The sequence below is a fragment of the Anomalospiza imberbis genome, unplaced genomic scaffold (assembly GCF_031753505.1).
Source record: "Anomalospiza imberbis isolate Cuckoo-Finch-1a 21T00152 unplaced genomic scaffold, ASM3175350v1 scaffold_994, whole genome shotgun sequence".
NCBI classification, from domain to species: domain Eukaryota; kingdom Metazoa; phylum Chordata; class Aves; order Passeriformes; family Viduidae; genus Anomalospiza; species Anomalospiza imberbis.
In genome coordinates this window covers 1340-24189 of record NW_027100616.1, presented here as the reverse complement: position 1 = coordinate 24189, position 22850 = coordinate 1340, and the positions used below count along the sequence as shown (strand labels likewise).

The window sequence follows — 22850 nt, the reverse complement described above, 5'->3', positions numbered from 1 at the left end:
GGAACACTCGGAGTGTTTTGGAGGAGCTCGCGGGAATCCCACGGTTTTCCCATCCCAAAGGAACTCAGCGGCCAAACCGGTGCAAAAAGCCAGTCAATAATTAGAAAAACCGGGGGTTTGGGCGTGGTTTTGTCCTGGTTTTATAAAATCTATGTGTTTTTTTTGCCAAGTCACAGGGAGATCCCTAACTCTCTTCCCGCTGCTCTCACCTTGCACGGATTTTTCTATAAATTCGTGACGTTTAGGGGGGTTGGGTTTGTTTTTTTTTTTTTTTTCTGAGCGACATTTGGATGTGGAGAAACATCCCGTGACCAGTGGAAATTCCCTGTCCTGAGCTGAACTCTAGGTGGGAAGAGGATTTTGGGGGAACATCGAGTCCAGTCATCAACGGGCACTGTGGGTTTGGGAGGGGTTTTGGGTAGGGAAAGAGGAATCCGTGAGGGGAAAAAATGACTCCAAATCTCCTTGTAAAATTTTCTTCCTGTAAAATTTCGCCCTAAAACTTTTCTTACGAAAATCCCCTCGCGCGAAGACTTTCGGACACCTTCGGACAACTTCGTGAGAATCCGGAGCGCTTTGGCGGCGCTCGGCAACGCTCGGCATCATCCGGAAAAACCCGACGAGCTCTTCGTGCATCCCCGCCGCCTTTCGGCCCCCTCCGGAGCAGCGGCGCTCGGGCGTTTCCGGCGGCGCTCGGGCGTTTCCGGCGGCCGCCGGGGCGCTGCCTCAGGGCGGGCGCCATTTTGTGTGTCCGCCCGCGGAGCGCGGGGCGCGGGCGGAGGAGCCGCCGGGCCGAGCCCCCCGCGCCGTTCAGTGACTGTGCCCCACGTTCTCCACCCCCTGCCCGTTGCCCATGGCCGTGGAGAGCCCGAGTGTCCCCCCCGCCGCCGCCGCCTCCCCCCCCAGCCCGCACTGCACCCCCCCTTCTCCGTCCTGCCACGGCAGCTGCAGCCTCCCCCGGCCGCCGCCGCCGCTCCAAGGCCACCATCACGGCCCGGACGAAAGGTCCAGTAACCGCCTCTCCCGAGCGCCTTCTCTGTGTGGCTGGGGGTCGGTCCGGCGCGCCGGACCAGGTTTGGGGAGGGGGCGGCGGGAGGGGAGGGCGAGGGGAGGGGGGGGGGGGCAGGCAGGGCCCAGGGGCTGAGGGGGGGCGGCCTGTGGGGAGGGGGCTCGGGGGGTCTGAGGAGGAGGAGGAGGAGGAGGAGGGTGAGGAAGGGCCACAGGGGGATCGGGGGAGGCCCGGGAGGCTCTGAGGAGGAGGAGGAGGAGGAGGGTGAGGAAGGGCCACAGGGGGATTGGCGGGGGGGGGGGTGAGGAAGGAGCTGAGGGGGATTTGGGGGGGGGGCGTGAGGAGGAGGAGGAGGAAGGGCCTAAGGGGGATTTGAGGAGGAAGAGGAAGGAGCTGAGGGGGTTTGAGGAGGAGGAGGAGGAAGGAGCTGAGGGGGTTTGAGGAGGGTGAGGGTGAGGAAGGAGCTGAGGGGGGTTTGGGGGGGGGCGTGAGGAGGAGGAGGAGGAAGGGCCTAAGGGGGATTTGAGGAGGAGGAGGAGGAGGAAGGGCCTGAGAGGGGTTTGAGGAGGAAGAGGGTGAGGAAGGAGGATTTGAGGAGGAAGAGGAGGGTGAGGAAGGGCCTGAGGGGGGTTTGAGGAGGAAGAGGGTGAGGAAGGAGGATTTGAGGAGGAAGAGGAGGGTGAGGAAGGGCCTGAGGGGGATTTGAGGAGGAAGAGGAGGGTGAGGAAGGGCCTAAGGGGGGTTTGAGGAGGAAGAGAGTGAGGAAGGAGCTGAGGAGGAAGAGGAGGGTGAGGAAGGAGCTGAGGAGGAAGAGGAGGGTGAGGAAGGAGCTGAGGGGATTTGGGGGCTCCTGAGGAGGAGGAAGAGGGGAGGAAGGCAGTGCAGGCCTTAGGGGGGGGTGTGAGGGGATTTGGGAGGTTTTGGGTGATTTTTGAGGGATGATCGGGGGGGAACAGGGGGTTGAGGTGATTTTTTGGGGGGGCTCCTGAGGTGCGGGGGGCGTTTAACCCCAATTTGGGGGGGGGTTGGGTCCTCCCTGAGGGGCTCCCACCCCTTTTTGAGGGGATTCATTTTGGGGAGGGGGTTTCGTTCCTCTTTAGGGAAGAATAAAGCTCCTTTTTTTGGGGCGGGGTCTCGAGGTTTGGGGGTGTTTAGAGCCTTTTTAGGGGTTTAACCCCTTTTTTGGGGATTAAAATCCTCATTTGGGGGATTTTAGGGGTTCAGCCTTTTGGGGGGAAAGTTTTACTTCCAGAGGGGGATCTAGTTGGGTTTTTGGGGGGTTTAGGTTTTTTTGGGGGGCTTTAACCCTTTTCAAGGGATATTTAAGGTGCTGGAGATGCTTAACCCCCATTTTGGGGGCTTTTAGAGCCTTTTTGGGGGGTTTTAGACCCTTTTTTGGGGGTTTAACCCCTTTTTGGGGGGGATTAAAATCCTTTTTTGAGGGGATTTTAGGGGTTCACCTCTTTTTGGGGAACTTTTACTTCCAGAAGGGGGATCTAGTTGGGTTTTTGGGGGCATTTAATCCTTTTTAAAGTGATATTTGGGCGCTGGAAGGGGGGGGTCTAACCCCTGTTTTGGGGAATTTTAGCTCCTTTTAGATATTTTTTTGGGGGGGGTTGGTCCTGAATAAGTTCTTTATTCCCTCATTAAAATTCCATTTATTTCCGAAAACCCCCCCAAATTTGGGTCAGGAACTTTGGGGATCCCTGCAGGGACTTCAAATGCTCCAAAATCTCCAAATCTGCCCCCAAAAATCCCCTTTTCCCTCTTTTTGTGACCCCTCCCCACCGTAATTCGGGGCCATTTCTTGAATTCCCTTTTTTTTTTTGGTAGTTCAATCCAAATAATGTGAGAAAACCAGAGAAAAAGGTAAAATCAAGGAGGTTTGGGGGCAATTTGTAGGAAAAATTGTAAATTCGGGAATTTTGGGGGTGTTTGTAGGGAAAAAAAGTGAATTTGGGGATATTTTTAGGGGGAAAACTGCATTTTTAGGGAAAAAAAATATAAATCCAGGGAGTTTTGAGGGTGTTTGTAGGGGGAAAAGTGAATTTGGGGATATTTTTAGGGAGGAAAAAGTGAATTTTTAGGGGTAAAATGGGAATCTGGGGGGTTTTGAGGGTGTTTGTAGGGGAAAAAAAGGGAATTTGGGGAGTTTGGGGGATATTTTAAGGGGGGAAAAGTGAATTTTAGGGTGTTTTTCAGGGAAAAAAGTGAATTTTTAGGGTATTTTTAGAGGGAAAAAGGTAAATCTACGGAGTTTGGGGGTGTTTTTAGGAAGAAAAGGGTAATTAAGGGAGTTTGGGGGATACTTCTTAGGATAAAAAGGTAAATCCAGGGAATTTGGGGGGATTTTTAGAAAAAAAAGATGAAGTAAGGGAATTTTGGGGCTATTTTTAGGGGAAAATGTGAATTTTTAGGGGAAAAAAAGTAAATCCAGGCAGTTTGGGGGGTATTTTTAGGGGGAAAAAAGCAAATTAAGGGAGGTTTGGGGATATTTCTTTTAAAAAAAAAAGTCAATCCAGGGATTTTTGGGGATTTTTCTGGGAAAAAGGCAAATCCAGGGAATTTTGGGGAGCTGGGCTTCGTTTCCATGTGGGGAATGGGTGGGGAATGGGTGGAAAATGTGGAATTTTGCATTTTTGGTGCCTTTTCTCCCCTCCCTTGGTCCCCCCACGTGTAAATACCCCTGGTGTGTCCCAAACCAAGCAGAACCCCCCCCAAAAAAAGTCACAAAAGCACACAATTCCCAAAAAAAACCCCAAAAATCCAAAAAAAAGAGGGACATTTCCCGGTGCGACAACCCCGCCACTCCGAGCTGGAGCGGGATTTTCCACAGACGCGTGGAAAAGTTGGTGGAAATCACGGAAAAATGTGTGAAAATCATCAAAGAAAGGTGGTAAAAAGCACCTCACACTGCCCTGCGCCCCAGGTGTGCCCCCCAGGTGTGCCCAGGTGTGCCCAGGTGTGCCCAGGTGTGTCCTGCGTGTGCCCCAGCTGTGCCCAGGTGTGTCACAGGTGTGTCCCAGGTGTGCCCCTCCAGGTGTGTCCCAGGTGTGCCCCACTTGTACCCAGGTGTGTCCCAGGTGTCCCCATTTGTGCCCAGGTGTGTCACAGGTGTGCCCCACTTGTACCCAGGTGTGTCCCAGGTGTGCCTGGGTGTGCCCAGGTGTGTCATAGGTGTGTCCCAGGTGTGCCCTGGTGTGTCCCAGGTGTCCCCATTTGTGCCCAGGTGTCCCCATTTGTGCCCAGGTGTGTCCCAGGTGTGTCCCAGCTGTGCCCCTCCAGGTGTGTCCCAGGTGTGCCTGGGTGTGCCCAGGTGTGTCACAGGTGTGCCCAGGTGTGCCCCAGGTGTGCTCCCCAGGTGCCCCCAAGGTGTGCCCCCCAGGTGTGCCCAGGTGTCCCCATTTGTGCCCAGGTGTGTCCCAGGTGTGCCTCTCCAGGTGTGCCCCTCCAGGTGTGTCCCAGGTGTGCCCCATTTGTGCCCAGGTGTGTCATAGGTGTGTCCCAGCTGTGCCCCTCCAGGTGTGCCCCAGGTGTGTGCCCCCAGGTGTGTCCCACGTGTGCCCCTCCAGGTGTGCCCAGGTGTGTCCTGGGTGTGTCCCTCCAGGTGTACCCCAGTTGTGTCCCAGTTGTGTCCCAGTTGTGTCCCAGGTGTGCCCAGGTGTGTCCCAGGTGTGTCCCCAGCTGTGCCCAGGTGTTTCCCAGGTGTGTCCCAGGTGTGTCCCCAGCTGTGCCCAGGTGTTCCCAGGTGTGTCCCAGCTGTCCCCAGCTGTGCCCAAGGTTATCCCAGGTGTGCCCAGGTGTGCCACTCTAGGGGTGTCCTGGGTGTGAACCTCCAGGTGTGTCCCAGTTGTGCCCAGCTGTGTCCCAGGTGTACCCCAAGTGTGTCCCAAATGTCCCCAGCTGTGCCCAGCTGTGCCCAGGTGTACCCAGGTGTGCCCAGGTGTATCCCAGGTGTACCCAGCTGTGCCCAGGTGTAGCCCAGCTGTGCTCAGGTGTGCCCAGCTGTGCCCAGGTGTACCCAGGTGTAGCCCAGCTGTACCCAGGTGTGCCCAGCTGTGCCTAGGTGTATCCCAGGTGTACCCAGGTGTATCCCAGGTGTGCCAGGTGTATCCCAGGTGTATCCCAGGTGTATCCCAGGTGTACCCAGGTGTACCCAGCTGTGCCCAGGTGTATCCCAGCTGTGCCCAGGTGTATCCCAGGTGTACCCAGGTGTGCCCAGGTGTATCCCAGGTGTACCCAGGTGTGCCCAGGTGTATCCCAGGTGTATCCCAGGTGTATCCCAGCTGTCCCTAGGTGTACCCAGCTGTGCCCAGGTGTGCCCAGGTGTACCCAGGTGTATCCCAGCTGTGCTCAGGTGTACCCAGGTGTACCCAGCTGTGCCCAGCTGTGCCCAGGTGTACCCAGGTGTATCCCAGCTGTGCTCAGGTGTACCCAGGTGTACCCAGCTGTGCCCAGCTGTGCCCAGGTGTACCCAGGTGTGCCCAGGTGTATCCCAGGTGTATCCCAGGTGTATCCCAGATGTACCCAGGTGTGCCCAGGTGTACCCAGCTGTGCCTAGGTGTACCCAGGTGTACCCAGGTGTGCTCAGGTGTAGCCCAGGTGTACCCAGGTGTATCCCAGGTGTATCCCAGGTGTACCCACGTGTATCCCAGGTGTACCCAGGTGTGCCCAGATGTGCCCAGGTGTATCCCAGGTGTACCCAGGTGTATCCTAGGTGTATCTCAGGTGTACCCAGGTGTACCCAGGTGTATCCCAGGTGTACCCACGTGTATCCCAGGTGTACCCAGGTGTATCCCAGCTGTGCCCAGGTGTACCCAGGTGTATCCCAGGTGTATCCCAGCTGTGCCCAGGTGTATCCCAGGTGTACCCAGCTGTGCCCAGGTGTATCCCAGGTGTACCCAGGTGTACCCAGGTGTGCCCAGGTGTATCCCAGGTGTACCCAGGTGTATCCTAGGTGTATCCCAGGTGTACCCAGCTGTGCCCAGGTGTACCCAGGTGTATCCTAGGTGTATCCCAGGTGTACCCAGGTGTGCCCAGGTGCCCCCATCCCGGGGAGCCGTTGGCACTGGGGTGTCTCTCCGCTGCCCCGCGCCGCTCCGCGTTTCCCGTCTCCGTTCAAGCCCGGGCTGGGTTTGGTCCCTTTTTCCGTTTATTCCTAAAACCCATCAGGAATCTCGCTCGTTAGCGAGGCCTCGTTAAGGGTTAATTAATTCCAGAGAGGTTTCAGCCTAAGGAGCGCCTTTGATCCTGAGGATTTCCTTTTATTGCGCCCCAAAAATCCCCAAAAAATGGGAATTTTATCCCCTTTGTTCACGGGAATTCCATCATTACAGCAAAATCCCCCCCAAAAATGGGAATTTTATCCCTTTTGTTCATGGGAATTCCATCATTACAGCAAAATCCCCCAAAAATGGGAATTTTATCCCCTTTGTTCACGGGAGTTCCATCATTACAGCAAAATCCCCCAAAAATGGGAATTTTATCCCCTTTGTTCACGGGAGTTCCATCATTACAGCAAAATCCCCAAAAAATGGGAATTTTATCCCTTTTGTTCACGGGAGTTCCATCATTACAGCAAAATCCCCAAAAAATGGGAATTTTATCCCCTTTGTTCATGGGAGTTCCATCATTACAGCAAAATCCCCAAAAAATGGGAATTTTATCCCCTTTGTTCACAGGAGTTCCATCATTACAGCAAAATCCCCAAAAAATGGGAATTTTATCCCCTTTGTTCATGGGAATTCCATCATTACAGCAAAATCCCCCAAAAATGGGAATTTTATCCCCTTTGTTCATGGGAATTCCATCATTACAGCAAAATCCCCAAAAAATGGGAATTTTATCCCCTTTGTTCACGGGAGTTCCATCATTACAGCAAAATCCCCAAAAAATGGGAATTTTATCCCCTTTGTTCACGGGAGTTCCATCATTACAGCAAAATCCCCCCAAAAATGGGAATTTTCCTGCTTTTTATTTAATGGAGATTTCGTTATCAGAGCAAAATCCCCCCCCAAAAAATTGAATTTTCCCTCTTTTTTTAAAATGGAAACTTCGAAATCAGAATAAAATCCTCCCAAAAATGGGATTTTTGCCTCATTTTTTTGGTAGATATGTCATTATTACAGAAAGATCCCCCCCAAAAATTGGATTTTTTTCTTCTGTTTAAAATGGGAATTTCATTATCAGAGGAAAACCCTTAAAAAATTGAATTCTCCCTTTTTATTTTAAATGGAAATTTCATTATTACGGCAAAATCCCCCCCCCCCCCCCAAAATTGCATTTTCTTCCATTTTTTTCATAGGAATTTTATCATCAGAGCAAAATTCCCCTAAAAATGGGAATTTCCCATTATATTTATTAGAAATTTGATTATCTGAGCAAAACCCCCAAAAATGGGATTTTTTTTCTTTTTCAAAAAGGGAAATTTCAGCATGAGAGGAAAATCCCCTCAAAAAATGGGATTTTCCCCCCAAAACCAAGAAAATTCCCAGTATTTTTCCCCAAAATACAAGAAAATTCCCATTTCCCCCAAAAAAATTACAGAATTCCAATTTTTTTTTTCCTAAAAGAACCCCAGGAAATTCCCAATTTTTTTCCCAAAAAACCTCGGAAAATTCCCATTTTTTCCCCCCAAAAACCCAGAGAATTCCCATTTTTTTTCCAGGGAGGACTGGGATCCTCAGGAGGATCCACAATTCCCAATTTCCTCTCCAAACCCCACAAAATCCCCTTTATTTTTCCCCAAAAAACCAGAAAAATCCCATTTCCCCCCCAAAAAAAACCCAGAAAAATCCCATTTTATCACCAAAAAATCCCATTTTTTCCCATAAAATTCCCTTTTTTTTCCAGGGATGATGGGGCACCTCAGGAGGATCCACAATTCCCGTTTTCCTCTCCCAACCCCATAAAATCCCCTTTATTTTCTCCCCAAAAACCCAGAAAAATCCTGTTTTTCCCAGAAAAATCCTGTTATTCCCAGAAAATTCCCGTTTTTCCCCAGAAAAATCCCGTTTTCTCCCTGAAAATTCCCATTTTTCCCATAAAAATCCTATTTTTCCCCCGGAAAAATCCCCTTTTTTCCCAAAAAAAACCCCAGAAAAGTCCCATTTTTCCCCCAATAAATCCCATTTTTCCCCAGAAAATTCCCATTTTTCCCCGGAAAAATCCCATTTTCCCGAGAAAATTCCCATTTTTTCTCATAACGTTCCCATTTCCCTCAGAAAATCCCTGTTTTTGCCCAAAAAATCCCTGTTTTTGCTCGGAAAATTCCCATTTTTCCCCAGAACATTCCCATTTCCCCCCAGAAAATCCCGTTTTTCCCAGAAAATTCCCATTTCCCCAGAAAATTCCCATTTTCCCAGAAAATTCCCATTTTTCCCCAGAACATTCCCATTTTTCCCAGAAAAATCCCATTTTCCCCCTGAAAAATCCCTGTTTTTCCCAAGAAAATTCCCACTTCCCCCCAGAAAATCCCCGTTTTTCCCAGAACATTCACGTTTCCCCCCAGAAAATCCCATTTTTCCCCAGAAAATCCCCGTTTTTTTCTCAGAAAATCCCCGTTTTCCCCCAGAAAATCCCCGTTTTTTCTCAGAAAATCCCGTTTTTCCCCAGAAAATCCCATTTTTCCCCAGAAAATCCCCGTTTCCCCCCAGAACATCCCCGTTTTTCCCCCGAAAATCCCCGTTTTTTCTCAGAACATCCCCGTTTTTCCCCAGAAAATCCACGTTTTTCCCCCGAAAATCCCCGTTTTTTTCTCAGAAAATCCCGTTTTTCCCCAGCAAATCCCATAAGCGCGTTTCTCCCCCCCAGGGAGGATGGGGAGCTGGAGGAGGGCGAGCTGGAGGACGACGGCGGCGACGAGGCCCCGGAGAGCCGCCGGCCGTCGCAGCGCGAGCGGCGCCGCAGCGGCTCCGCGGACGAGCGGGGCCACCGGCGGCTGAAGCGCAAGCGCCGCAAGGACAAGGACAAGAGGAGGTCCAAGAAAAAGAGGAAATCCAAGCACAGGGTGGGCTGTCCCTGGATCCCAGCGTCCGGGCAGAAAGCCGGGATTCCCCGGCTTTGCTCCCGATGAGAATTCCTCGGGTGCCGGTGTTCGCTGCTTTAGCCGCGGGCGTTCCTCTGCAAGCTCGCCTCAGCTTGAGGGAGAAATCCTTTCTTGCGCGGTCGCAAATGCGCAAGTTTCCTGGAGATTCCCCTCAAATTCCATGGGAAATCCGTTTTTAGTCTCTTTTTTCCGAGGCTCTGTAAGAATTCCCCTCAAATTCCATGGAAGATCCATTTTTAGTCTCTTTTTTCCGAGGCTTTGTAAGAATTCCCCTCAAATCCCATGGAAAATCCATTTTTAGTCTCTTTATTCCAAAGCTTTGTAAGAATTCCCCTCAAATTCCATGGAAAATCCATTTTTAGTCTCTTTATTCCAAAGCTCTGTAAGAATTCCCCTCAAATTCCATGGGAAATCCATTCTTAGTCTCTTTATTCCAAAGTTCTGTAAGAATTCCCCTCAAATTCCATGGAAGATCCATTTTTAGTCTCTTTTTTCCAAGGCTCTGTAAGAATTCCCCTCAAATTCCATGGAAAATCCATTTTGAGTGTCTGTATTCCAAAGCTTTGTAAGGATTCCAGTCACATTCTATGGAAAATCCATTCTTAGTCTCTGTATTCCAAAGCTTTGTAAGAATTTCCGTCAAATTCCATGGAAAATCCATTTTTAGTCTCTTTTTTCCGAGGCTCTGTAAGAATTTCCCTCAAATTCCATGGAAAATCCATTTTTAGTCTCTTTATTCCAAAGCCCTGTAAGAATTCCCCTCAAATTCCATGGAAAATCCATTCTTAGTCTCTTTATTCCAAAGCTTTGTAAGAATTCCCCTCAAATTCCATGGGAAATCCATTCTTAGACTCTTTATTCCAAACCTTTGTAAGAATTTCCGTCAAATTCCATGGAAAATCCATTTTTAGTCTCTTTTTTCCGAGGCTCTGTAAGAATTTCCCTCAAATTCCATGGGAAATCCATTTTTAGTCTCTTTATTCCAAACCTTTGTAAGAATTCCCTTCAAATTCCATGGGAAATCCACTCTTAGACTCTTTATTCCAAAGCTCTGTAAGAATTTCCGTCAAATTCCATGGAAAATCCATTTTTAGTGTCTGTATTCCAAACCCTTGTAAGAATTCCCCTCAAATTCCATGGGAAATCCATTTTTAGTCTCTTTTTTCCGAGGCTCTGTAAGAATTCCCCTCAAATTCCATGGAAAATCCATTTTTAGTCTCTTTATTCCAAAGCTTTGTAAGAATTTCTGTCAAATTCCATGGAAAATCCATTTTTAGTGTCTGTATTCCAAACTCTTGTAAGAATTCCCCTCAAATTCCATGGAAAATCCATTTTTAGTCTCTTTTTTCTGAGGCTCTGTAAGAATTTCCGTCAAATTCCGTGGAAAATCTATTTTTAGTCTCTTTATTCCAAAGCTTTGTAAGAATTCCCCTCAAATTCCATGGAAAATCCATTTTTAGTCTCTTTTTTCCGAGGCTCTGTAAGAATTCCCCTCAAATTCCATGGAAAATCCATTCTTAGACTCTTTATTCCAAAGCTTTGTAAGAATTCCTGTCAAATTCCATGGAAAATCTATTTTTAGTCTCTGTATTCCAAACCCTTGTAAGAATTCCCCTCAAATTCCATGGGAAATCCATTTTGAGTCTCTTTTTTCCGAGGCTTCGTAAGAATTCCCGTCAAATTCCATGGGAAATCCATTTTGAGTGTCTGTATTCCAAAGCTTTGTAAGAATTCCAGTCACATTCCATGGAAAATCCATTCTTAGTCTCTTTATTCCAAAACTGTGTAAGAATTCTCCTTAAATTTCATGGAAAACCCATTTTTAGTCTCTTTATTCCAAAGCTCTGTAAGAATTTCTCTCAAATTTCATGAAAAACCCTTTTTTTTTGTGTCTCAAGTCCCAAATTTCCTCAAATTCCCCTCAAATTCCAAGAAAAACCCAAATTTTTGTGTCTCAAGTCCTGAATTTCCTAAAATTTCCCTCAACTTCCAGAAAAAAAAACCATTTTTTAGTATCTTTATTCCAAATTTCTGTAAAAATTCCACTCAAATTCCAGGAGAAATCCATTTTTTAGTATCTTAATCCCAGAATCAGGAATTCCGGGCTCTGGGAAGGGCTCAGGGCTGAATTTCCAGGGAAATTTGGGAATTCTGGGCATTGGGAAAGGCTCAGGGCTGACTTTTCCAGGAAATTTGGGAATTCTGGGGGTTGGGAAGGGCTCAGGGCTGAATTTCCAGGGAAATTTGGGAATTCCAGGGGTTGGGAAGGGCTCAGGGCTGAATTTCCAGGGAAATTTGGGAATTCTGGGCTCTGGGAAGGGCTCAGGGCTGAATTTCCAGGGAAATTTGGGAATTCCAGGGGTTGGGAAGGGCTCGGGGCTGAATTTCCAGGGAAATTTGGGAATTCCGGGGGTTGGGAAGGGCTCAGGGCTGAATTTCCAGGGAAATTTGGGAATTCCGGGGGTTGGGAAGGGCTCAGGGCTGAATTTCCAGGGAAATTTGGGAATTCCAGGGGTTGGGAAGGGCTCGGGGCTGACTTTTCCGGCTTTTCCAGCGGCACGCTTCGTCCAGCGAGGATTTGTCGGATTTCAGCGACGACTCCGAGTACAGCCCCGCGGAGAAGGGACACCGCAAGTACCGGGAGTACAGCCCAGTTTACCCCGTGAGCCTTACTGGGAATACTGGGAATGGTGACTGGGAATACTGGGAATGGTGACTGGGAATACTGGGAATGGTGACTGGGAATACTGGGAATAATGGTCACTGGGAATACTGGGAATGGTCACGGGGAATACTGGGAATGGTGACTGGGAACATTGGGAATGGTCACTGGGAATACTGGGAATGGTGACTGGGAAATCCCGGGAGTACAGCCCAGTTTACCCCGTGAGTCTTACTGGGAATACTGGGAACGGTGACTGGGAATACTGGGAACGGTGACTGGGAATACTGGGAATGGTGACTGGGAATACTGGGAACGGTGACTGGGAATACTGGGAACGGTCACTGGGAACACTGGGAATGGTCACTGGGAATACTGGGAACGGTGACTGGGAATACTGGGAATGGTGACTGGGAATACTGGGAACGGTGACTGGGAATACTGGGAACGGTCACTGGGAATACTGGGAATGGTGACTGGGAATACTGGGAATAATGGTCACTGGGAATACTGGGAATGGTCACTGGGAATACTGGGAATGGTCACTGGGAATACTGGGAACGGTCACGGGGAATACTGGGAATGGTCACTGGGAATACTGGGAACGGTGACTGGGAATACTGGGAATGGTCACTGGGAATACTGGGAATGGTCACTAGGAATACTGGGAACGGTGACTGGGAATACTGGGAACGGTGACTGGGAATACTGGGAATGGTGACTGGGAATACTGGGAATGGTGACTGGGAAATCCCGGGAGTACAGCCCAGTTTACCCCGTGAGTCTTACTGGGAATACTGGGAACGGTCACTGGGAATACTGGGAATGGTCACTGGGAATACTGGGAATGGTGACTGGGAATACTGGGAACGGTGACTGGGAATACTGGGAGTACAGCCCAGGTTAAATCCGTGAGTGTTACTCCCCCATTACATGGAATACTGGGAGAGGAAACTGGGAATTTTTGGGAATTCCTCATCCCAACCTCTCCCATCCCGTTCCCAGTCCCACCAGTACTCCCAGTGCCATCCCAAGGGAATACAGACTGGGATTTTTTTGGGAATTTTTGGGAATTCCAGGTGCTGACCTCTCCCATCCCATTCCCAGTCCCACCAGTACTCCCAGTGCCATCCCAAGGGAAGAATAATTGGGATTTTTTTGGGAATTTTTGGGAATTCCTCATCCCGACCTCTCCCATCCCGTTCCCAGTCCCACCAGTACTCCCAGTGCCATCCAAGGGAATACAGACTGGGATTTTTTTGGGGAATTTTTGGGAATTCCTCATCCCGACCTCTCCCATCCCGTTCCCAGTCCCACCAGTACTCCCAGTGCCATCCCAAGGGAATACAGACTGGGATTTTTTTGGGGAATTTTTGGGAATTCCTCATCCCGACCTCTCCCATCCCGTTCCCAGTCCCACCAGTACTCCCAGTGCCATGCCAAGGGAATACAGACTGGATTTTTTTTGGGAATTTTGGGAATTCCTCATCCCGACCTCTCCCATCCCGTTCCCAGTCCCACCAGTATTCCCAGTTGCCCCGCAAGGGCCACCCCAAGGGGGAGCCCAAGGGCTACGGGGGCTCCTACGAGGAATTCGAGCCCGAGGAGTTCGGGCCCTTCGAGGCCGAGGAGGAGGAGGAGGCGCCCAAGGACGACTTCGACGACTTCTCCAAGGAGCTGAGCCAGTACCGGCGCTCCAAGGAGGGAGCGCACCGCGCCAGAGGTACCGGAGCAACGGGAACAGCAACGGGAAAAATCCCGGCAAAAATCCCCAAAAAAAAAAAAAAAAACCAACCAAAAAAAAAAAACCAACCAAAAAAACCCCAAAAATTTTCCCGTTTTCCCCCGTTTATTTTCCCGTTTTTTCCCATTTATTTTCCCCTTTTTTTCCCCCGTTTATTTTCCCGTTTTCCCCCCCTTATTTTCCCGTTTTATCCCCCGTTTATTTTCCCGTTTTTTCCCCCCGTTTATTTTCCCGTTTTATCCCCCGTTTATTTTCCCGTTTTTTCCCCCATTTATTTTCCCGTTTTCCCCCGTTTATTTTCCCGTTTTTTCCCCGTTTATTTTTCCCGTTTTTTTCCCCGTTTATTTTCCCGTTTTCCCCCGTTTATTTTCCCGTTTTTTCCCCCGTTTATTTTCCTGTTTTTTTCCCCGTTTATTTTCCCGTTTTTTCCCCGTTTATTTTCCTGTTTTTTTCCCCGTTTATTTTCCCGTTTTCCCCCGTTTATTTTCCCGTTTTCCCCCGTTATTTTCCCGTTTTCCCCCGTTTATTTTCCCGTTTTCCCCCGTTATTTTCCGTTTTCCCCCGTTTATTTTCCCATTTTTTTCTCATTTATTTTCCCGTTTTTTCCCCCGTTTATTTTCCCGTTTTCCCCCGTTATTTTCCCGTTTTCCCCCGTTTATTTTCCCATTTTTTTTCATTTATTTTCCCGTTTTCCCCCGTTTATTTTCCTGTTTTCCCCGTTCCAGGCCGGGGCCGGGGCCGGGGTTTCCGAGGCCGGGGCCGGGGCCGGGGCCGGGGGCTGGGCCGGGGCCGGGGCCGCACCCGCAGCGACCCCGAGGATGAGGAGGAGCCCTTCGAGGAGGAGCTGGAGGTGAGCGGAGAGCGGGGATTCCGGGAATTCTGGGAATTCCAAACCTGCCCGCGGCTCTGGAGCCCTGGGAATTCTGAGCCGGTTCTGGGGGCTCTGGAGTCCTGGGAATTCCAGGAATTCTGAGCCGGTTCTGGGGCTCTGGAGTCCTGGGAATTCTCCAGAATTCTGAGCCGGTTCTGGGGCTCTGGAGTCCTGGGAATTCTGGGAATTCTGAGCCGGTTCTGGGGCTCTGGAGTCCTGGGAATTCTCCAGAATTCTGAGCCGGTTCTGGGGCTCTGGAGTCCTGGGAATTCTCCAGAATTCTGAGCCGGTTCTGGGGCTCTGGAGTCCTGGAATTCCAGGAATTCTGAGCCGGTTCTGGGGCTCTGGAGTCCTGGGAATTCTGGAATTCTGAGCCAGTTCTGGGGCTCTGGAGTCCTGGGAATTCTCCAGAATTCTGAGCCGGTTCTGGGGCTCTGGAGTCCTGGGAATTCTCCAGAATTCTGAGCCGGTTCTGGGGCTCTGGGGTCCTGGAATTCTCCAGAATTCTGAGCCGGTTCTGGGGCTCTGGAGTCCTGGGAATTCTCCAGAATTCTGAGCCGGTTCTGGGGCTCTGGGGTCCTGGGAATTCCGGGAATTCTGAGCCAGTTCTGGGGCTCTGGGGTCCTGGGAATTCCGGGAATTCTGAGCCAGTTCTGGGGTTCTGAAATCCTGGGAATTCCTCCAGGAATTCTGAACCAATCCCAGGGGAATTCTGAGCCAGTTCTGGGGTTCTGGAATTCCCCAAGGAATTCTGATTTGGGGTGGGTTTGGGACTGGGATTTGGGGTGGATTTGGGGTGGGTTTGGGCTGGATTTGGGACTGGGATTTGGGATTGGGATTTGGGCTGGATTTGGGACTGGGATTTGGGCTGGATTTGGGGTGGGTTTGGGCTGGATTTGGGGTGGGTTTGGGCTGGATTTGGGACTGGGATTTGGGACTGGGATTTGGGGTGGGTTGGGCTGGATTTGGGGTGGGTTTGGGCTGGATTTGGGATTGAGATTTGGGACTGGGATTTGGGGTGGATTTGGGATTGGGATTTGGGACTGGGATTTGGGGTGGATTTGGGATTGGGATTTGGGGTGGGTTTGGGCTGGATTTGGGATTGAGATTTGGGACTGGGATTTGGGGTGGATTTGGGATTGGGATTTGGGGACTGGGATTTGGGGTGGATTTGGGACTGGGATTCGGGGTGGGTTTGGGCTGGATTTGGGGTGGGTTTGGGCTGGATTTGGGATTGAGATTTGGGACTGGGATTTGGGGTGGATTTGGGATTGGGATTTGGGACTGGGATTTGGGGTGGATTTGGGATTGGGATTTGGGGTGGGGTTTGGGCTGGATTTGGATTGGGTTTTCCCAGTACTGCGACCCCGAGGAGCCGCTGGGCGACGACGACTTTGACGACTACGCCAAGGAGCTGTCGCAGTACCGGCGCAGCAAGGAGCGGGGCCGCGGTGAGACGGGGCTCCCGCCCCAGATCCGCCCCACATCCACCCCACATCCAGGCCAGATCCACCCCCAAATCCATCCCCAAATCACCCCAAATCCACCCCACATCCAGGCCAGATCCACCCCAAATCCATCCCAAATTCACCCCAAATCCACCCCAAATTCACCCCCAGATCCACCCCAAATCCATCCCAAATTCACCCCAATCCAGGCCAAATCCATCCCCAGATCCACCCCATATCCAGGCCCAGATCCACCCCAAATCCACCCCAAATCCAGGCCAAATCCACCCCAAATCCACCCCACATCCAGGCCAAATCCACCCCAGATCCACCCCAAATCCATGCCAAATTCACCCCAAATCCAGGCCAAATCCATCCCAAATCCCACCCCAAATCCAGGCCAGATCCACCCCAAATCCATCCCAAATTCACCCCAAATCCATGCCAAATTCACCCCAAATCCACCCCACATCCAGGCCAGATCCACCCCAGATCCACCCCAAATCCATCCCAAATTCACCCCTAATCCAGGCCAAATCCATCCCCAAATCCCACCCCAAATCCAGGCCAGATCCACCCCAAATCCATCCCAAATTCACCCCAAATCCATGCCAAATTCACCCCAATCCAGGCCAAATCCATCCCCAGATCCACCCCATATCCAGGCCAGATCCACCCCAAATCCATCCCAAATTCACCCCAGATCCACCCCAAATCCATCCCAAATCCACCCCAAATCCAGGCCAAATCCATCCCCAAATCCCACCCCAAATCCAGGCCAGATCCACCCCAAATCCATCCCAAATTCACCCCAAATCCATCCCAAATCCATCCCAAATCCATCCCCAAATCCCAATCCAAATCCAATCCCATTCCCCAAATCCCATTCGCAATCCCACCCCAATTCCCAATCCCAAATCCCATTCCCAAATGTCCAGTGTCCAAACTCAAATCCCATTCCCCACCCCAAATCCCAATCCCCATCCCCAATTCCCAATCCCAGTCCCCAATCCCCAAATCCCATTCCCCAAACCCCAATCCCCATTTCCCAATCCCAATCCCGTTTCCAGGCCCGGGCCGTGGCCATGGCCGGCATGAGCCTGGATCTGGGAATTCCCATCCCAAATCCCATTCCCAATCCCAACCCAAATCCCAAATCCCAAATCCCAATCCCCATTTCCCAATCCCAATCCCGTTTCCAGGCCCGGGCCGGGGCCAGGGCCGTGGCATGGCGGCATGAGCCTGGATCTGGGAATTCCCATCCCAAATCCCATTCCCAATCCCAAACCCAAATCCCAAATCCCAATCCCCATTTCCCAATCCCAATCCCGTTTCCAGGCCCGGGCCGGGGCCAGGGCCGTGGCCATGGCCGGCATGAGCCTGGATCTGGGAATTCCCATCCCAAATCCATTCCCAATCCCAAACCCAAATCCCAATCCCCAATCCCAATGCCAATCCCGTTTCCAGGCCCGGGCCGGGGCCGGGGGCCGGGGCGCTCGGGGCCGGGGCGGCAAGGGGCCGGGCCGGGGCCGCGGGGCGCGGCCGCAGCGCCGCGGGCAAGGGCGGCGGCAACGACGACGACGACTTCTACGAGGAGGACATGGGGGTGAGCGCCCCCAAATCCCAAACCTCCCCCGGAGCCCCGGGAAGTCTTGGCTCAGAGCACCCCAAAACCCCCCCTGGGGACGGGAATTTTCCCCTTTTTCTGACATTTCACCCCAAATCCCTGGGAGTTTTGGCTCAGAGCACCCCCAAACCCCCTCTGGGACGGGAATTTTCCCCTTTTCCCCACGTTTCACCCCAAATCCCCGGGAGTCTTGGCTCAGAGCACCCCCAAACCCCCCCGGGACGGGAATTTTCCCATTTTCCCCACGTTTCACCCCAAATCCCCGGGGAGTCTTGGCTCAGAGCACCCCAAACCCCCCAGGGACGGGAATTTTCCCCTTTTTCTGACATTTCACCCCCAAATCCCCGGGAGATTTGGCTCAGAGCACCCCAAACCCCCCCCTGGGACAGGAATTTTCCCCTTTTCCCCACGTTTCACCCCAAATCCCCGGAGATTTGGCTCAGAGCACCCCAAACCCCCCCCGGGACGGGAATTTTCCCCCTTTTCCCCCACGTTTCACCCCAAATCCCCGGGAGTTTTGGCTCAGAGCACCCCAAACCCCCCTGGGGCGGGAATTTTCCCCTTTTCCCCATGTTTCACCCCAAATCCCCGTGAGTTTTGGCTCAGAGCACCCCAAGCCCCCTCTGGGCCAGGAGTTTTCCCATTTTCCTGACATTTTGCCCCAAATCCCCAGGAGATTTGGCTCAGAACACCCAAACTCCCACGATTTCCCCCCAAAATCCCCCTTTTCCCCCCGAATTCCCGTGACATTCCGCCCCCCCAAATTCCTGGGATTTATCCCTGCAAATTTCTGGGAATTTTTTCCCCCCAAATTCCCAGGATTTTCCTCCCAAATTCCCGTGATTTCCCCCCAAAAATCCCAACATTTCCCCCCCCAAATTCCTGGGATTTTCACCACCAAATTCCTGGGATTTTCCCCCCCCAAATCCTCTTTTTCCCCCCAGATTCCCAACATTTCCCCCCCAAATCCCACATTTCCCCCCCAAATTCCTGGGATTTTCCCCCCAAATTCCTGGGATTTTCCCCCCAAATTCCCAGGATTTTCCCCCCAAATTCCCAGGATTTTCCCCCCAAATTCCTGGGATTTTCCTCCCAAATTCCTGGGATTTTCCCCCCAAATTCACAGGATTTTCACCCCAAATTCCCGGGATTTTCCCCCCAAATTCCCGGGATTTTCCCCCCAGATTCCCGGGATTTTCCCCCCAGATTCCCGTGATTCCCCCCCCAGATCCCCGCGTTCCCCCCAGATTCCCGGGCTGTTGCCCAGCGCCCTCCCATTTCCCGTTTCCCTTTTTCCCGCAGGACGGGGGCGGTTACCGGCGGGAGGACAAGGCTCACCTGCCCGCCGACAAGAAGGGCAAGGTGATCTGCAAGTACATTCGTGGAGGGCAGGTGCACCTGGGTAAGGAGCTGCTGCCGGCGGCCGGGCCCGCGCCTGGGGCACGCCTGTCACACCTGTGTTATACTGTGTCAACATCTGGGTCACACCTGGGTCACGCCTGTCACGCCTGGGTCACCTGGAGCACACCTGTCACACCTGGGGCACACCTGGGGCACACCTGTCACACCTGTGTTATACCTGTGTCACATCTGGGTCACACCTGGGTCACACCTGTCACGCCTGTGTTATACCTGTGTCACATCTGGGTCACACCTGGGGCACACCTGGGTCACACCTGTCACACCTGGCTCACCTGGGTCACTCCTGGGTCACATCTGTCACACCTGGCTCACCTGGGTCACACCTGTCACACCTGGGTCACACCTGGGGCACACCTGGCACAACCTGGGTCACACCTGGGTCACGCTGGCTCACCTGGGGCACACCTGTCACACCTGGGTCACCTGGGTCACGCCTGGCTCGCCTGGGTCACATCTGTGTTATACCTGTGTTATACTTGTGTCATGCCTGGGTCCTCGCCTGTCACACCTGGGTCACACCTGTGTCTCACCTGTCTCACCTGTCCCTCACCTGTCTCACCTGTGTCTCACCTGTGTCTCACCTGTGTCTCACCTGTCCCTCACCTGTCTCACCCTGTATCTCACCTGTCTCACCTTGTCCCTCACCTGTCCCTCACCTCTCTCACCTGTGTCTCACCTATGTCTCACCTCTCTCACCTGTGTCTCACCTGCCCAGGTGACCACTGCAAACTTCAGCCACGACATCGAGCTGCCCAAGAAGCGCGAGCTGTGCAAGTTCTACATCACAGGGGTACTGCGCACGGGCTGAGAGCTGCCCCTACATGCATGATATCCTGCCCTAAACCCGGCCTAGACCCGGCCTAAACCCGGGCTGGGACCTGGCCCAAAACCCGGCCTAAACCCGGCCTAGACCCAGGCTGGACCCGGGCTAAACCTTCCCTGAAACTGTCCCTGAGAGCTGCCCCTACATGCACGATATCCTGCCCTAAAACCCGGCCTAAACCTGGCCTAAACCCGGCCTAAACCCGGCCTAAACCCGGGCTGGACCCGCCCCAAACCTGGCCTAAACCCAGTCTAGATCCAGGCTGGACCCGGCCTAAACCTTCCCTGAAACAGTCCCTGAGAGCTGCCCCTACATGCACGATATCCTGCCCTAAACCCGGCCTAAACCTGGCCTAAACCCGGCCTAAACCCGGCCTAAACCCGGGCTGGACCCGCCCCAAACCTGGCCTAAACCCAGTCTAGATCCAGGCTGGACCCGCGCCTAAACCTTCCTGAAACTGTCCCTGAGAGCTGCCCCTACATGCACGATATCCCTGCCTTAAACCCGGGTCAGAATCAGCCTTAAATTAGCCTAAAACTGCCCTAAACCTACCCTAAACCCACCTAAAGCTCGGCCCTAAGCCGGGTTTTGGATCCTGGATATTCCGGGTTTTGCTTGACATTCAACGCAGCCTAGAATTGCCCTAAAACGAGCCTAAAACTGAGTCAGAATCAACCTTACGTTGGCCTAAAACGGCCCTAAAGCCACCTTAAACCTGCCCTGAGCTCGGCCTAAGCCGGGCCTGGGCGCGGCCCGGGCGGTTCGGGGTTTTCCTTGACGGTGCCACGGGATTTCCCGTGCAAGCTGTTCCACACCACCGGGCTCCTGCATCAACGGCGACGACTGCATGTCTCGCACGCGCCGCTCAGCGACGAGACCCGCGAGCTGCTCCGACAAGGTACCGCGCGCTGGGGCACCGGGGGGCACCTGGGGGCACCTGGGTACACCTGGGCACAGCTGGGATACACCTGGGTACACCTGGGATACACCTGGGTACACCTGGGATACACCTGGGGGCACCTGGGGTAACCCTGGGATACACCTGGGATACACCTGGGATACACCTGGGGGCACCTGGGATACACCTGGGCACAGCTGGGTACACCTGGGATACACCTGGGCACAGCTGGGCACACCTGGGATACACCTGGGTACACCTGGGCATCACCTGGGTACACCTGGGGTACACCTGGGCACACCTGGGTACACCTGGGGTACACCTGGGATACACCTGGGATACACCTGGGCACACCTGGGGGCACCTGGGCACACCTGGGTACACCTGGGCACACCTGGGTACACCTGGGATACACCTGGGTACACCTGGGGTACACCTGGGCACACCTGGGTACACCTGGGTACACCTGGGATACACCTGGGCACAGCTGGGGGCACCTGGGGACACCTGGGATACACCTGGGGGGCACCTGGGGTAACCCTGGGATACACCTGGGTACACCTGGGGGCACCCGGGGGCACCTGGGATACACCTGGGCACAGCTGGGATACACCTGGGATACACCTGGGTACACCTGGTACACCTGGGCACACCTGGGCACACCTGGGTACACCTGGGTACACCTGGGTACACCTGGGTACACCTGGGGCACCTGGGTACACCTGGGTCCTGCTCAAATCCCACCTGGCACAGCTGGGCACACCCAGTCTCCTCCAACTCCATCCTGGTTTCTCCCAGTTTCTCCCAGTTTCTCCCAGTTTAACCTGGTTTCTCCCGGATTAACCCGGTTCCTCCCAGTTTAACCTGGTTTCTCCCAGTGTCTCCCGGTTTCCTCCCAGTTTAACCCAGTTTCTCCCAGTTTCTCCTGGTTTCTCCTGGTTTCATCCGGTGTCTCCGGTGTCTCCCGGTGTCTCCCGGTGTCTCCGGTGTCTCCCGGTGTCTCCCATCCCGGTTTCTCCCGGTGTCTCCCGGTGTCTTCCGGTGTCTCCCATCCCAGTTTCTCCGGTTTCTCCCGGTTTCTCTCCCGGTTTAACCCAGTTTAACACCAGTTTCTCCCAGTTTCTCCTGGTTTCTCCTGGTTTCTCCGGTGTCTCCGGTGTCTCCCGGTGTCTCCCATCCCAGTTTCTCTGGTGTCTCCTGGTGTCTCCCATCCCGGTTTCTCCCGGTTTCTCGGTGTCTCCCGGTGGTGTCTCCCATCCCGGTTTCTCCGGTGTCTCCCGGTGTCTCCCATCCCGGTTTCTCCCAGTTTCTCCCGGTTTAACCCAGTGTCTCCAGTTTCTCCCGGTGTCTCCGGTGTCTCCCATCCCGGTTTCTCCGGTGTCTCCCGGTGGTGTCTCCCATCCAGTTTCTCCGGTGTCTCCGGTGTCTCCCGGTGTCTCCCATCCAGTTTCTCTGGTGTCTCCTGGTGTCTCCCATCCCAGTTTCTCCGGTTTCTCCGGTGTCTCCAGTGTCTCCCATCCCGGTTTCTCCGGTGTCTCCGGTGTCTCCCATCCCGGTTTCTCCGGTGTCCTCCCGGTGGTGTCTCCCATCCCGGTGTCTCCCGGTGTCCTCCCGGTGGTGTCTCCCATCCCGGTTTCTCCGGTGTCTCCCGGTGTCTCCCATCCGGTTTCTCCGGTGTCTCCCGGTGTCTCCCATCCCGGTTTCTCCGGTGTCTCCCGGTGTCTCCCATCCCAGTTTCTCCGGTTTCTCCGGTGTCTCCCGGTGTCTCCCGTGTCTCCCATCCCGGTTTCTCCCAGTTTCTCCCGGTTTAACCCAGTGTCTCCAGTTTCTCCCGGTGTCTCCGGTGTCTCCCATCCTGGTGTCTCCCGGTGTCTCCCGGTGGTGTCTCCCATCCCGGTTTCATCCGGTGGTCTCCGGTGTCTCCCATCCTGGGTTTCTCCCGGTTTCTCCCGGTGTCTCCCGGTGGTGTCTCCCATCCCGGTTTCCCCCCGGTTTCTCCGTGTCTCCCGGTGGGGTCTCCCATCCCGGTTTCTCCGGGTCTCTGGTGTCTCCCATCCCCGGTTTCCCCGGTCCCCTCCCGGTTCACCGGGGGTGGCCCGTTTAAAACCCTTTCCCCCCCAGATGCTGGCCGAGGACGCCGAGGCGGGCGCTCAGGACGAGAAGGAGCTGCAGGAGCTGCGCAAGCAGGGCATCGACCCCCCTGCCCAAGCCCCCCCCCCGGCGTGGGGCTGCTGCCCACCCCCCCCCGGCCCCCCTCCCCCCCCCGCGGGCTGCCCCTCCCCCCCCGGGGCCGCCCCCC

General features: G+C 53.3%; 1 protein-coding gene across 1 annotated transcript; it reads left to right on the top strand.

Moving 5' to 3' along the window:
• Positions 1-553: 553 nt before the first annotated feature.
• On the top strand, positions 554-19709 carry LOC137468097 (zinc finger CCCH domain-containing protein 4-like). Its single transcript, XM_068179459.1, has 9 exons — positions 554-1005; positions 8822-9017; positions 11611-11718; positions 13234-13441; positions 14188-14312; positions 15691-15800; positions 17249-17387; positions 18711-18810; positions 19546-19709. The coding sequence occupies exons 1-9, from the start codon at positions 854-856 to the stop codon at positions 19692-19694; spliced, it is 1287 nt and encodes a 428-aa protein (XP_068035560.1). The 5' UTR covers positions 554-853; the 3' UTR covers positions 19695-19709.
• The last annotated feature ends 3141 nt before the right edge of the window (positions 19710-22850 follow it).

Bases quoted from the DNA above. Each gene is read 5' to 3' on its own strand.
- LOC137468097 (XM_068179459.1), top strand. From the start codon at position 854: ATGGCCGTGGAGAGCCCGAGTGTCCCCCCCGCCGCCGCCGCCTCCCCC. The intron at 9,018-11,610 runs GTGGGCTGTCCC...CGGCTTTTCCAG, and splicing joins AGAGGAAATCCAAGCACAGG to CGGCACGCTTCGTCCAGCGA. The intron at 13,442-14,187 runs GTACCGGAGCAA...TCCCCGTTCCAG, and splicing joins GGGAGCGCACCGCGCCAGAG to GCCGGGGCCGGGGCCGGGGT.